Raw genomic sequence first — 16,576 nt, 5'->3', positions numbered from 1 at the left:
ATTGTAGGTTTGTGACTCATGAACTCTTCAACTGTGCAGTGGAGGCCTGTTGAAACTTACAAGAACGCAGCGACAGTGCCCAGGGACTGGGGGAAGAAATGGTGCAGCAGAGATCTACAGGGTGGGCCATTTATATGGATACACCTAAATAAAATGGGAATGGTTGGTGATATTAACTTCCTGTTTGTGGCACATTAGTATATGGGAGGGGGGAAAATTTTCAAGCTGGGTGTTGACCATGGCGGCCATTTTGAAGTCGGCCATTTTGTATCCAACTTTCGTTTTTTCAATGGGAAGAGGGTCATGTGACACATCAAACTTATCGAGAATTTCACAAGAAAAACAATGGTGTGCTTGGTTTTAACATTACTTTATTCTTTCATGAGATATTTACAAGTTTCTGACCACTTATAAAATGTGTTCAAAGTGCTGCCCATTGTGTTGGATTGTCAATGCAACCCTCTTCTCCCACTCTTCACACACTGATAGCAATACCGCAGAAGAAATGCTAGCACAGGCTTCCAGTATCCGTAGTTTCAGTTGCTGCACATCTCGTATCTTCACAGCATAGACAATTGCCTTCAGATGACCCCAAAGATAAAAGTCTAAGGGGGTCAGATCGGGAGACCTAGGGGCCATTCAACTGGCCCACGACGACCAATCCACTTTCCAGGAAACTGTTTATCTAGGAATGCTCGGACCTGACACCCATAATGTGGTGGTGCACCATCTTGCTGGAAAAACTCAGGGAACGTGCCAGCTTCAGTGCATAAAGAGGGAAACACATCATCATGTAGCAATTTCAGATATCCCGTGGCCTTGAGGTTTCCATTGATGAAGAATGGCCCCACTATCTTTGTACCCCATACACCACACCATACCATCAATTTTTGTGTTTCAACAGTCTTGGAGGGATCTATCCAATGTGGGTTAGTGTTAGACCAATAGCGGTGGTTTTGTTTGTTAACTTCACCATTCACATAAAAGTTTGCCTCATCACTGAACAAAATGTTCTGTGAAGATAGGAGATGTGCAGCAACTGAACCTCAGATACTGGAAGCCTGTGCTAGCATTTCTTCTGCGGTGTTGCTATCAGTGTGTGAAGAGTGGGAGAAGAGGGTTGCATTGACAATCCAACACAATGGGCAGCACTTTGAACACATTTTATAAGTGGTCAGAAACTTGTAAATAACTCATGAAAGAATAAAGTAACGTTAAAACCAAGCACACCATTGTTTTTCTTGTGAAATTCTCGATAAGTTTGATGTGTCACATGACCCTCTTCCCATTGAAAAAACTAAAGTTGGATACAAAATGTCCGACTTCAAAATGGCCGCCATGGTCAACACCCAGCTTGAAAAGTTTCCCCCCTCCCATATACTAATGTGCCACAAACAGGAAGTTAATATCACCAACCATTCCCATTTTATTTAGGTGTATCCATATAAATGGCCCACCCTGTAGATCATTACCATACTAAAAGAAATTTTATTTTTATTAAAAACTGCATCACAAAAACTACTTGCAGCTTTTGCCATGGTTTTTAAAAACCATGTCCACAATCCCGAAAATACTGCAGCACAACAACAAAGCAAATCACGTATGTGGTAATGATGTGACTCTCAGATGCGCCATTATTACCACCATGTTATCATACCCTAAAAGGTGCCAATACACATAATGCTAAATGTTAACGAGACAAGAAAAAAACAAAAACGATCATTAGTAATGATTATAACCGGGTATCATGAGAAAATGCCCCTGCTGCAAAACATTCAAACAATCTTTGCAGTCAACGGTTTTCAACGAACAGAAAAAATCTTTCTAATTCTCAGTTTATGCCTCTTAACAACCAGTGTCCCGAAAAATATTATAACGTCGGACAAAATAAAGCAACAAATGCTGCTCATAAATAGGTTAAATCAGAAGCATTGGGTGGTAAAGTCTCGGCACTCTGGTGCAGATCGATATCCAACTGCGGACTACATGCAATAAGACTGCGGTCATGAGGTTTAATGGAAATGTTCTAACCTTACAGTTCCGGACGCCAAAACAAACTTAACGTGTAGCCATCGCTCGCAAAGAAATCCGACTTCTGAAATTATCTTGTTAAGAAAAAATGACACGTTCTCCCCTTATCAGAGGCATTTTTTCCTCCTATACCCTACTATTGTAACTGTCCACAAACACTGAACTCACTGAAAAATCCCAAAACTAGTAAGCAGGAAAATTGACGGAGTTTTTAGTCCCACTGAGGGATCATATTACTCACTAGAGCTGCATAGAGAAGGTATGAAAAGGAAGGGATTTGCTGTCTGCACACATACACAGGTGTATTTTGGAGGAGAGACTTTTTGCCTGCTGATCAATACATTTTCTAGTAAGTAAGACGACCTCCCACCGGTGCATGATTGAGAGCAGAACTTTTTATTCCCAAACCTTTTGTATAATGTTCTAAAACCTCTGCTGTTGCCGTTTGTGTGTGAAAGGCGGTCTATAGACTGGCTGGCAGTTCTCATGTCCTTTCAGGAGCAGAGAATCAAAGTATTGAAGCTGGAAGAACATGGGGAGCTCACCCAGGATGCGGATCAGAACCCTCTGCTAGGTCAATAGAAGCGGGAACAGAATCGTGGGCTAGGGGACGGTGCCATGTTTCCGAGTTTGGAAGGACATCATACCATAGTGTGACCCTTCTGGTACAGAGCTCATAAAAAAACCTGACAATTACAGATGAAGCCTGCATATGCGTAAAACTTCTGAAAAATGCATCATACCAGTGACACTGTGGTCAGAAATACTGCTATTACTTAAGTACGTGTACACACACGCACGCACACGACGGCTTATTCTTAAAATTCACTAGAAATGAAAGGTTTGCTTTAACGAATTGACTTGACTTTTGAATCATCTCTAAGGTGGCAGATCTTGAGTCAGATCACTGCTTATTATTTGGTCACTCTGTGGCTACCATTGTAGATATATCTCAGCACCAGATACAAACCCAAACCTTCATGCACAAAGCTAATCTCAGAATTCCTCGAATTGACTATTACCAGAGGGAAGTTCATGGTTACAGCTCAGATGGCAGTTACAGCACGGCCCTATGTCTGACAGCAAATTGCTGTCTGTTTCCAGGGACAACCAGCAGAATTTTAAACAAACTGAATGGATAGAAGGTTGCAGTATTAGAAAGTTGGAATCATAAGCATCTCTTAAGTAGGTTTTACACTGGGCGATTATCATGCAGACAAGCGTTCATAGAACTCGTTCATCTGTTGATCGTATAGGTTTTAAAAAAATTAAATATTATCGTTCTCGGCAGCACATATCCCTGTGTAAACAGAGGGACGAGCTGCCGACACGAAAATAATGGATGGGGACGAGCGATCGGAGTAACGACTGCTCATCCCCATCCAATGCTCCTTGTGACAGGTGCAAACGAGCGCCGATCAACAATGTCTCGCTGCACCGGCCAAAATCGGCTGGTGTAATAGGGGCTTAAGTAATGACAGAAGCTTTATTTGATAATAATTCTCAACAAAGCAGCTCTTTGTGAGCCAGAACGGTCAAACCACAGACATGACTATACAGTTTGCAATGGCCCACCTGAATAACTGTCTTGTGACTTAGGACTGCGGCCTCCCAGACATCTCACTTCACTGTCTGTCCCATTCACCATTTCTATGAATTGCCTAACTCTGAAAAAAGAAAGAAAGGATTTCATTACAGAGAAACATATCAACACGTGCACATTGAATGAACATCATGTACCCATAACAGTCCTTCAGTTTCAGATTCGACTTGTGTTTTGTTGTGACTGCACCAACGTGAACATGCCTGCCCAGTGTAACAAAAATCTGGATAAAACAGGGCATGAAAGGGAAAAGATGGCAATAATATTTGTTCTCATCGGCTGTAGTCACATAGGTCTTAGCTGTTGGCTTTGAATCGACAAATCATGCGCTACAAGTTTCTTTACATATGTGCTGTATGTTGTGGGGTTTGGTTTTAGCGGTTTGTTTGGCAGTTATGCAAAGGTCCTTTACATTTGACGCCTCTCTTATTTATGTAGATCAATACCAAGTACAGTCTACTTTAGGAATGACTACATTCTCAATAAGGAATGACATTCAGCCATAATGATTTAAAGTGGTAGTTTGAGAAAAAATTAAAAAAATAAATGTCTGTCTGTGTTTGTTGCCCCCACCCCCAGACAGCAAAATGTGTGTCCAAATATGTCATAATACATACAATTAAATTGTACAACTATGGTTGCCAGACACAGATCAGTGAATGCATTGGACACTCACTTTAAGGTAAAGAAAAGATTAGGGTTCCTTTCTAGCAGGTTGGGGTATAACTGCTGTGTGGTTTCAATAGCTTCTCCCATTCTCCCTGCCAACACCAATTTCTGAATTCCTGTTAAATAAAGACATAATTATTACATTTACAGACTTCATGCCGCAGACATCTAACATTAAAACGTTATCTCTGTTAGTAATCCATAAACTACATGCCGCAATCTTACCATTATGGGTTACTACATCTAACAGTGTGCAGCAGTTATTTTATATACTACTTTTTTAATGGACTGACCCAAAAGAGTTACGTGTGAAGTGTTAATGTACGGATTAGAGTTCTAAGCAAAATCCAACTTGCTTAATAAATATCTGACTGAGAACGCCCTGCCGTCTATTGTACGGGGCCATTCAACCGCATCACAGAGGCTCACATAATACGGATGGTTGTACAGCCAAAGCGCAGAAAGTCTGATCAGATGTGCATGCGCGGATACTGAACACAGATCTGGCAATACACAAGCATATAAACGTAACACACAAGCTTGCCATCTTACTCTGTCGGTTTTTGATGGAGGCTAGTTCTTCCTGAACAGTCTGGTCTGTGGACTTGGCAAAGGCCTCTGCTGTGGAACAGTAGCCGTGATGCACAAGATAAGAAGACACCATCCTAAACAAGACAAAAACACTATAAGAACATGTATACATATAAATAGCCAGGTTACAAAAGTGGTGCTTGACATTTTTTATTTAATAATGTTTTAGAAGATTCATAAGTTCTAATACACCTGAAAAATAATGCAGCGTCAATAACGGACGATCAGTGCAATAATTCAAGTAAAAAATTTATGTGAGGGGATAGAATAATAAAAGAGGGAAGGGGGGGGGGGCAGGTTTTCATACATGCGACAATTGCTGAATATAAACGAACCGGAAGTAAAATTAATTTTCAATTGGAGATTAAGTCGATGCTATTGTAACTGAAATTAACCTGACATGTTCAAAATTGGCATGATCAGACAACCCTTACAGTGGTGACTATGTTCTGTTAGGGGGTTAAAGTGGTACTCCGTGCATTTTATAATGATGGCCTATCCTTTGGATTAGTCATCAATATCAGATTGGTGGGAGTCCGCCTCACACTGATCAGCTGACTGAAGTGGCCGCAGCCACTTCAATGGGATTTTAAATTACATACATTAGCATCTGTTTGCGTCCGTTATGTTAGTCATCCGTTTTTTCGACCGAGATAAAGGTACAGAGTACAGAACTTTTATGCTGTTCAAAACAATGGATGTCTAACGGGTCTAACAGGTTTTTTATATTTTACTACTTTTGCACAATAAAAACACTTTAACTAAAACTATTTGTTTTTGCATCGTCGTTTTCCAAGAGCCATAGTTTTCATTGGTACTATTTTTGGGGTACATGGGACTTATTGATTAACTTATTACTTTTTTGGGTGGCATTCGGTAAAAATAGCCATTTCGCCATTGTTTTATTTTACGGTGTTCACCTTGTGGTTTGAATTACATAGTTAACTTTATGGTTTGGGTCATCACAATACTTAGTATATCAAAGTATTATTGTCTGTCAGTGAAAAACTGACAGGCAATCTATTACGCCATGCCTCTGGCACGGCCTAATATGAATAGCATATATATGTTATAGAATATAGCCTGGGGGTCTTTGTTAGGCCCCGGGCTGCCATGGCACCCTATCAGAGGCTCGCAATCGCATTTGCAGGCCGCTGATGGGTGACAGAGGGAGCCCTCACCCTCTATAAACCACTTAAATGCCGCGGTCGCTATTGACTACAGTATTTAAGGGGTTAAACGCCCGCGATCCAAGGAAACTTCAATCGCTATCGTTAGAGCAGGAGCCCGGCTGTCATCACGCAGCCAAACACCTATGTAGGACTTGGACTAGGCTGCCGTGAAAACACGAACTGGGGGTCACTTAGGGGTTAAACTAGAGTTTAAAACTACTAGGTGTCATATATATAAACCATATTAGTGGAATTCTCCTTATTCTCGCACAACAGCAATCATGTAAAAAAAAAAAAAAATGGTATTTAGCGCAGTAATGACTGCCCCTAGTGGCCATAATTCTGTGCATATCTTTCAAGACAGGATTAGGCTGTGCTCACATCTGCGTACCGGGTTCTGTTGTTCTGCTCCATCATCAGTTACGATTGTTTAAGAGTTTTTGTTGATTTATGTTTATGTTGTTATCTATATAAAAAAAATAATCCAAACAGCTTGCAGTTTTCACTTCGGCCACTGATCCTCACAATAGACTGACACTTCCTGTTCTGTAAAGATCACTTCTCAGCAGTTATCTCATTATCATCACAGGCAGGATTACAATGAAAAGTAATACCTCTATATAGATAACACCGGATTCACCACTGACAATAGGTGATGGACACTGCTCCCCTCCTATCCCTTCCTGCACAATGACCTCTTCACAGGTCACAGAGCATGGCTAGAAAACTCTCCCATAGAAGTCAATGGGTGCCCTCCTATCCACAGGTTCCTATGAGCCATCTGGCTGCTGTAAAGCATATCTCTAAATGCTGTTAACAGTAGCTAAGGCAAGATGGCTGCCCCATAATCATGTACAGAAAATAGAATAAAAACATCATAAATAAAAACAGATTAAAGAAAAAAGATCACGTTTCACGATTTGGTTTTAATAAGGGAAAACAAAACTAAGTGATGCATTCCCTTTAAGAGGGTTGTCTCACAACGAAAATGCCTGTCGATATGTCCTATTAATCCGTATTACATGGTAACTCATTCATTTGAATGGCTGCATGTACTACTACATTGTGGCGTATAGTCAATGCCAACTTCCCTCTGGCAAAATCTGCACTTTGCTGGGCTGTGAGATAACCTCTTTAAGGCAGGAATCACATATGCAGTTTTGTGGCAGTTTTTTTTTAACCAAATAAAGAAGAGGATACATATCAGTCTTTCCTTTATACTTTTCCTGCTTTTTGGATTCACTCCTGTTTTTGGCTAAAAAAAATAAAAATGCATGTATGATTTCAGCCTAAGGATTGCACAAAATTAACTGGACCAGGCTACGTGTATGCCCATATTCTACCCTCCCAAAACTTCGATGGCAAGGCATTTTGTCCAGTTTTTGTGATACTTTTATTATACACTACAATGGAGAATTCCTAGCATGGGTTGACACATACTCCTTTTCTGTGTAAAAATGGTTAATGTGGATCTCCCCTTACTGGGACTCATTTGCCCCAGTATATGTCAGGCAACTAGCCAGTAATCACTTTTTCTTCCCACTGGTGGTTTAGTTGCTTGTAGTTTATACTCATTCTGTCCCAGATGGCAAGACAGTCAACTCCCCATGCAATGAACTTCCTGATAAACTTGTGCTTACACAGAGCTGTCAATCGGAACAAGCAGAGAAGCAGGGTAAAGAATGGAAGAGGGACAGATGAGAAGCAACCTGAGCCCCTGTTGAGACTCAAGACTACCTAAAGACTCCCAGAGCTAAAAAGCAGCTAACACCGAAGAGAATAAATAGCAAGTAAACAATAAAAAGGTAAGTGAAACTCCTTACCGCTGTATTATAGATTGCCAATCCCCAGCAACAGGGAACCTCTCAATCTGTGCCTGAATTTTAGTTCTCCACTCTCGAATATAGTCTTCTATGTCAAAAACAAAAGGACTCTGTCCAAAATTTGCATCAACCACTTCTCCTGGAGTCTGAAGTCCAACTGTTGGATACAGATTGGGCTGAACACAAAAATAAAATTATTTTAGGTCAGCGTTGTATTACATTTTGTCAAATCCCATTTCATTATAAAGAGTTTAAAGAGAATCAATACAGCCCCGTACCGATTCGAGGAAGTGACCACGTGACAGGACAGTACGAAAAATGCTATCTGTACAATGTAAGGCTACATTGTAGTTACCTGGCTGTATTCACACAGGCAGTTTTTTTTGTTTGTTTTTTAATGGCCCGTGAATACCGGCCATAAAATAATGGGACATGTCCGATTTTTGTCTGCTTTCACGGTCAGACGGTCCCCATAGAACTCAATGGAACAGTTTTTAACGTCCATTTTTCCAGGAATCAATTCTGCTGATGGCCGTTAAAAATGGATCCTGACCCTCACAAGAGGACTCCCCGGGCACAGCGCTACTTTAAGCGCCGATTCCGGGGAAGCCATCTTTCAACTATAGAGTCCCCGGCAAGAACATCGCAAGCCATCTGGCCGGGGACTCAGTCTTGGAAAAGCATTTGGAAAAGCATTTGACATCACTGTCCATAAATGGACAGTGACGTCAGGGGCTGCTCCCGGAGCAGAATCCCCGGTCAGTTGATGCTCTGACTGGGGATTCCGTTCCTAGAGGAGCCCCTGGCGTCACGATCTATATATGGAAAGTGATGTCAGGGGCTCCCCCTGGAGCGGAATCCCCGGCCACAGAGTTGTCGACGCTCTGCCGGGAGATTCCGCTCCTAGAGTACCCCCTAGCGTCACGGTCTACTATCTTTTTATGCTTGTGCCCTAAGTGTGCAGTTAAGATCCCATTGACAAAACGTTATTGCCCTACGTTTATCGTGTACGTCTGGAAAGCACCCAACATACACTATAAACGTGTTCATAGGGCTCCATTATTCCGACCGATACCAAAAGAGTGTCCTTTTGGCTGGTATACTTCGGTTTACCTTTTTTGAAGGATGAAATAGCGTGGTAGACTACACTATTCCATTCAGAGGGATCCCACAAAAACTAATAGCACACGGTATAAGTGTTTTTTTGTGGTTTTTTATTTCTTTAACATGGGAGTCTATGGGTGACGGATGCTAATGTATGCATTCGTCACAGGTATACATTAAGCGTATACCTCGGGGTGATCCCAATATCACTGTCCATATATTAACATCGATTTCAGGAGCAGTGCTGGAGTCGACGGGCATAGCGCTAATAGATGATCTGCCCTGGAACTCCGGCCCTGTCCATATATGGACAGCGACTTCAGATGTTTCCCCCCGGGCAACATATCCACTGTATGCTATACTGTGGGATGGGTTTGTGACTTTCGTTGGAGGTATACATCGGGGTTCTTCCCGACATATACCTCTGACGGAAGACCTAAACATAATGTAAAGTATGGCCCCATTCACATCATCATTACCTGTTATTTATATGGCACCAACATATTCTGCAGCGCTAGATATATGCTCAAAAGACAAAACTACTACACCGATGACAAACACTTTTTAACAAATATAATTTAACTTTGTACTATTGCCTCGCCTACACCACTACTAAGCTCCAAAATAAATCTTAATGGCAAGGGATTACAAATAACTACATGGTACTTAAAATAAATAGAAAAGTGAAAATACTCCCAGTAGCACAGTAGAGGATTTTACTAAAATAAAGCTTACCGGAAGATCTGTGAATGCAATACCTAGTCAAGGAGAAGGAGGAAAAATAAAAATAAATGAGTACGGTATGTACTTCTATAGCATATATTAATAACACACCAACAATGCCTTTTATAGAGATCCCTTACATGCCCGAAATAAATGACTCTCCCCTTGTGGCTCCTCCAAAATCACCTCTAAGATATAAACAACACCACCCGCCAAAATAGCCAATACTCAGAGTGGAGTCTCAGGGTCTTTGCTGAATGAACACTGCTTACATTCAAAGAATGACAGATTGGATGGGGATATAAGAAGAGCATTCTTCCTCTAAAAACCAACATATACACGAAGAACTGACATTAGAAATCACTGAATGGATTCTATTCAGGCTTCCTATTTACAGTACTGTATTACATATAGGGAAAAACAGATACATAGCTCACGACGCTTATTACCTAGGCTGTGGCCATTTTTAGTGTAGAAGCATGTATTGTCGATTAGGTTAACACAGCATCCAATGACATCGCCTGTTGTAAAAGTTGGGCCATATGGTTGGCCAGTTCCAGAAGAGCAAAATGAATGTCCGTCATCTCCATGATATCCATAGGAATGCTTATCCCAACCTTTATGTTGTCAAAGTGAAAAGTAAAAAAAAAAAAAGGAGATTACAACACACAAGTTAATTAAATACTTCCAGTCATCAGTGAGAATATTTTGGAATCATTGAGGAGGGGTATATTAGGTCTTTCCATCATCCCCCCTCCCGAAAAGATTGCTACAGATCCTCTGTTTTTATACATTTTACGGGTTTCAGGTCCATTATGTCCTCTTAAAAACCCTACAAAGCAGCAGTGAGATTGTCTGGTAAAGAGAGGGTAATGCTCCTGTTCTCCGCTCTATCATATCCATCGAAGTCAATTACTTGAAGAATAAGGGTATATTTAGACACGGCATATTTGTTGCAGACATTTCTGTAAATGAAAATCTATTCCATACATCTAAATGTTTCTGCAGCATGTGCAGGGTTTTCTGCAAGCCCCATTCAGATGTATGGGACAGTCCCAGAAATTTCTGCAACAAATCTGCCGCATGTGAACATAACCTTATATAGTCTCACACCTGTGTTTGCATGCAGCAGACCACAAAATAGAACCTGCTGTTGTTTTCCAAACTGCTAGAAATACGTAGAACAAGATTTAATTATCTACTTGTTTTATCACTTTAACTGTGCATTCATCATTCCACTGTATCTGCGTCCTCAGGATGCAGATACAGTTGAACCCAAATGGTGGAGAAGGAAGCCGTCAGCTCCTTGCTCCACAATTCACTATGTAAATGGCAGTCGTGACCAGCCTGACACAGACAGACTCGATGCAGTGATGTCATTGCGCCTGGCTGCGCCGAGCCACACAATGCACAGTCTGGAGGAGACCTGCCGAGGAGACTCCTCCAATCGTCGTGGGAATGGGGTTAGGGGAGTATTTATTTTATGACTTTTATTAGGCACTATGAGGGCATTATATTGGATTTGGGGGGAATTATACTGTGTGGGGAGGCACTACAAGGGCATTATACTGGATGTGGGGGGCAACTGTGGGGGCATTATTCTATGGGGCATGAATTTGTGTGGGGACCATTATGGGTGCATCCTAGTGTGGGGAGGCACTATGGGGGGCATGATTCTGTGTGGGCTGAACTGGGTGTGTATTGGCAGGGTTAGAGTCGTGGGTTAACGTTAAAAAAAATTGCGGCGCTAAGGGACTTGTCCCTCTTTACAATACTCGAAAGTTGGGAGGTATGTCTGTGCAGTGTAATATAAGGTCACCACTAACATTACTGAACTATAGGGAATCTGTTTTTCAAGCGCTCTCTGGGCTCGAACAGTAGATAAACAACACACCTTTGATATACAAAAAAGAAAGCCAACCAAACAATGGTACTATAAAACTAAAAATATTATTTATTTCACGTCAAACTTAATCAAACATACACGTTAAAGAGGCTCTGTCACCACATTATAAGTGCCCTATATTGTACATGATGTGATCGGCGCTGTAATGTAGTTTACAACAGTGTTTTTTATTTAGAAAAACGATCATTTTTGACGGAGTTCTGACCTATTTTAGCTTTATGCTAATGACTTTCTCAATGGACAACAGGGCGTGTTTTACTATATGACCAAGTGGGCGTTGTCGAGAGAAGTGTATGACGCTGACCAATCAGTGTCATACACTTCTCTCCATTCATTTACACTGCACTAGCGATATAGCTATATCGCTATGTGCAGCCACATACACAAACACACTATAACATTACTGCAGTGTCCTGACAATGAATATACATTACCTCCAGCCAGGACGTGATGTGTATTCAGAATCCTGACCACTTCTGTAGCGTCTGTGTGAGTCTACAGCACAACACAGCGAGATCTCGCTGTAAATGACAGCTTACAGCGTAATCTCGTGAGACTACGCATGCTATGCTGTAAATCACAGAGAAGTGCTGAGAAGTGGTCAGGATTCTGAATACACATCACGTCCTGGCAGGAGGTAATGTATATTCATTGTCAGGACACTTGATTAACATTAATGTGTGTGTATGTATGTGGCTGCACATCGTGTTCTAGTAAGAACACGATGCTGCTGTGTAAATGAATGGAAGTGTATGACGCGGATTGGTCACGGATTGGTCAGCATCATACATGTCTCTCCGCAACGCCCACTTGGCGTATTTTACTTTTTGACCAAGTTATCCATTAAGAAATTCATTAGCATAAAGTTAATATAGGTCATAACTCCGTCAAAAATGATTGTTTTTCTAAAAAAAACAAAAGCACTGCTGTAATCTACATTACAGCGCCAATCACATTATGTACAAGATAGGGTACTTCTAATGTGGTGAAAGCTTCTTTAAGGGCTCATGCACACATCAGTATTTTCTTCAGTGTGCTATCTGTTTTTTCAACGGCTAGCACACTGACCCATTCATTTCTATGGGGCCATGTACACATCCATTTTTTTCGCGAGCCGTGTGCCCAATATGCAAAACTCAGAGCAGGTCCTATTCCTGTCAGTTCGTGCAGATCAGTCTCGCCCGTTCTATTCAATGGGGTGTTAAAAAAATGGACTGCAGACTGAGGCCATTCATGTGAGGTCTGTGTTTTGCGGCCGTATAAAAGGTTACGGATGTGTACATGAGGCATAAATAAGAGTACCACACACAGAACAAAATGGACCTGGAATATACAGTACTGTACTGCAATACATGACAATATAGTGATTTTAGAATCCAGTGTGTGTGTGTGTGTGTATATATATATCAAATAAGTAAAGTGCATATGGAAGGCAGCATACAGCCTGAGTAATGTGTGGAAACTTATCACACGCCCCGACCTGAACATTAGTTGGACTTGCGCATACTGGATAATGCCGTTTTATACCTTAACATGTCATTTAGTACTAGTGGAATTGAACATTAATATTTTAGAAGCCTCAGTCACGATCCGCTTGAAGAATAGGAATCACTCAAAACAAGAATGCGTCATATTACAGTCTCTGTTTCGCAACATATATAATACAAGTCAAACACCGGAACTTACCTGGAAGTCTGTTCAGATTGACACCCTGTGTGGATAGTCCAATTCCCATATAGCTGTAACGGAAAGGTAGAAAGAACAATCCAGTAGGTTAATTTTGAACGGACGGGTATAGGATTCAGCGCAAGATACAGCTGCTCTGTATACAGGACACAGAGCATCTGTATATCAAAAAGTAAAAATTATTTTTTAATAAAAACTAATTATAAAGTTGCACAAAACACACTGATTAACCTTTTTATTCCCAAAAAATATTTAAAAAAAATTGCTTTCAAAGGTTTACATAGGCTTTCATTTGTAATATTCCACATCAATAATAAAACACTATGGTTTCTATGAGTGTAATACATGCACATTTTTACACCTGTGCTATAGCTGCAAATCCTGGCCCGACCAGTGAAAAAAGTAGGGCTGAGTTGTGAAAAGAAGATCTACAGGGTAAACTGTATCACAACGAATCCAAAGAAAAAAATGGAGCGCTTGCCCATAGCATCTAATCAGATTGCTTCTTTTATTTTCAGAAAGGCTTCTGAAAAATTAGCGCTTGAAATTGGTTGCTATGGGCAACTATTCGACTTGTCCTTTAAACCAGCTTTGATAAATCTCCCCCATTGTTTTTGGATGAATTTAAATTTTAACTACAATGAACTTCCTTGAGATAATCTGAAATTATTAAAAGGGGTTATCTGGGTTCCTAATTTTTTTTCATAATGACTGATAATTACAAGAATTAAAAAATAAAATAAAAAAAAGTACTCGCCTAACCTTTCTCCTGGCGATCCGGCAATGATGCTCCGGCAGCACTCCTGATGATTGTTTACATATAGGTAGCATGTGACGGCTGTAGCAAATCAGAGGGCTCAGTGGTCATGTGTCATATTTCTAGTATAACGCCAGGAATATGATTAGCCCTCTGATTGGCTGCAGCGGTTACATGATACCTGCATCTAAACAATCACAAGGAGTACTGCTGGTGCATCAGCACTGGATCAGTGGAGCAAAGCATAGGCGAGTACTACTTTTTTTTTGGGTTAACCGCTTAAGGACCAGGTCATATTTCGGTTTTCCCTCTCTGCCTTCCAAGATCCATAACACTTTTTATTTCTAAATGGCGCGGTGTGAAGGCGCTTTTTTGCAGGGCGAGCTATTTTTGTTGGCACAATATAAAGTACCATATAAGTTACTAGGAAACAAATTCTTTGTGGGGTAAAACACGGAAAAAAACGGATTTCTTCATGTTTTTTGGGGATTTGTTTTTTGGCTTTCACTGCGCAGTAAAAACTACAAAAGTAACTTATTCTGCGGGTCAATACGATTACGGCGATACCAAAATACAAAGAAAAAACTATTTGTTAAAAAAAAATAATGTGTTTTGTGTCGTTATATTCTGAAAGCCATACCTTTTTATATGTACCATTTTTATATGTACCATTTTTGATACATAGGACCTTTACTTTTTATTTTAAAAAAAAAAACTATTTTTACAGACAAGGTGACCAAAAAACAGCATATATATATTTTTTTTACAGTGCTCACCCTTTGGGTAAATAAAGTTATGTTGTAACAGTTCAGACTTTTACAGATGCAGCAAAACCAATTAGGTTTGTTTTTTTATTTTTTACATTACTTAAGAGGAAAAATTGGAAAATGGGTCTTAACTTTTAATATTTTTTTGTACAATACTGAAAAACGTAACTATTTTCAAAAAAATGCATTAGTCCCCCCTTTTTTTTTTTTTATTAGTCACCCCTATTTCAATACTGTTGTTTTGCAGTATATAGGGCTTAACCCCTTCGCGCTCAGGTCAGTAATAGTACGTCCTGCTAAGTAGAACGTTCGCGCTCAGGTCAGTACTATTACTGACCTGAGTAAACACGGCGCCATTTAATCCCGGCGCGTGCTTGAGCTGTGATACCTGCTGTTTCCGACAGCAGGCTATCACAGCTTAGTGTGCAGGGACCGATCGCGGTGGTCCCCGCCGATTAACCCCTTAGAAGCCGCGTTCAATAGCGATCGCGGCTTCTTAGGGGTTAAGCTGCCATCGCCGGCCTGCTACACGATAGCGGGCCGTGATGGCTACTATGGCAACCAGAATCCTAACAATGGACTCTGGCTACGCCATCGACGGAAGCCTAGTGGGTCCCGACAAAGTCAGGACCCACTATGCTTGCTGTCAGCGAACAGCTGACAGCTCTAATACACTGCACTACGTATGTAGTGCAGTGTATTAGAATAGCGATCAGAGCCTCCTGCCCTCATGTCCCCTAGTGGGACAAAGTAAAAAAAGTGTAAAAAAGTAAAAAAAAGTTGTGTAAAAATAAGAAAATAAAAGATTTAAAAGTAATAAAAGTAAAAGTCCCCCCTTTTTCCCTTATCAGTTCTTTATTATTAATAAAAATATATAAATAAACAAATAAACTATACATAATTGGTATCGCCGCGTCCGTAACGACCTGAACTACAAAACGATGTCGTTATTTATCCCGCGCGGTGAACGCCGTAAGAGAAAATAATAATAAACCGTACCACAATCACAATTCTTTGGTCACTTCACCTCCCAAAAAATGGAATAAAAAGAGATCAAAAAGTCGCATGTACCTAAAAATGGTACTGATGGAAACTACAGTTCGTTACGCAAAAAATAAGTCCTCGCACGACTTTCCTGATGGAAAAATAAAAACGTTATGGCTCTTAGAATAAGGTAACACAAAAAGTAAATGATATTTTACAAAATGTATTTTATTGTGCAAACGCCATAAGACATAAAAAAAAACTATAAACATCTGGTATCGCCGTAATCGTAGCGCCCCGCAGAATAAAGTGAATATGTCATTTATAGCGCACGGTGAACGCTGTAAAAAAAATTGAATAAAAAACAATAGTAAAATTGCTGTTTTTTTAGTCCCCACGCCACCTAAAATTAGAATAAAAACTGATCAAAAAGTCGCATGCAGCCCAAGAAAACTACAATGGATTCCTCAAGGTCTCTAGTTTTCAAAAAGGGGTCACTTTTTCGGGGGTTTCCACAGTTTTAGCACCACAAGACCTCTTCAAACCGGACATGGTGCCTAATAAATTAAATTAATTAAATGTCACCTCTACTTTGCTCTAAATTCCTTTGAAACACCTAAAGGGTTAATAAACTTTTTAAATGCTGTTGTGAATACTTTGAGGGGTCTAGTTTCTGAAATGGGGTGTTTGATAAGGGTGTCTAATATATGGGCCCCTCAAAGCAACTTCAGAACTGAGCTGGAAACGAAAAAATAAAATA

At 40.4% G+C, this 16,576-nt stretch overlaps 1 protein-coding gene across 1 annotated transcript in view; it reads right to left on the bottom strand.

Moving 5' to 3' along the window:
• Window positions 1-16,576, bottom strand: part of RANBP9 (RAN binding protein 9) — a 74,196-nt gene that overhangs the window by 7,614 nt on the left and 50,006 nt on the right. The window contains exons 3-9 of the mRNA XM_075826617.1: window positions 13,309-13,361; window positions 10,166-10,333; window positions 9,729-9,751; window positions 7,890-8,065; window positions 4,856-4,968; window positions 4,311-4,419; window positions 3,607-3,698 (exon numbers count right to left, since the gene is read on the bottom strand). Coding sequence (XP_075682732.1) covers window positions 3,607-3,698; window positions 4,311-4,419; window positions 4,856-4,968; window positions 7,890-8,065; window positions 9,729-9,751; window positions 10,166-10,333; window positions 13,309-13,361 — 734 coding nt within the window. The remainder of the gene's footprint in view (window positions 1-3,606; window positions 3,699-4,310; window positions 4,420-4,855; window positions 4,969-7,889; window positions 8,066-9,728; window positions 9,752-10,165; window positions 10,334-13,308; window positions 13,362-16,576) is intronic.

This window comes from Rhinoderma darwinii, chromosome 5, assembly GCF_050947455.1.
Source record: "Rhinoderma darwinii isolate aRhiDar2 chromosome 5, aRhiDar2.hap1, whole genome shotgun sequence".
In the NCBI taxonomy this organism is placed as follows: Eukaryota; Metazoa; Chordata; class Amphibia; order Anura; family Rhinodermatidae; genus Rhinoderma; species Rhinoderma darwinii.
The sequence above is the reverse complement of the archived record's forward strand: the minus strand, read 5'-3'. Positions and strand labels throughout refer to the sequence as shown.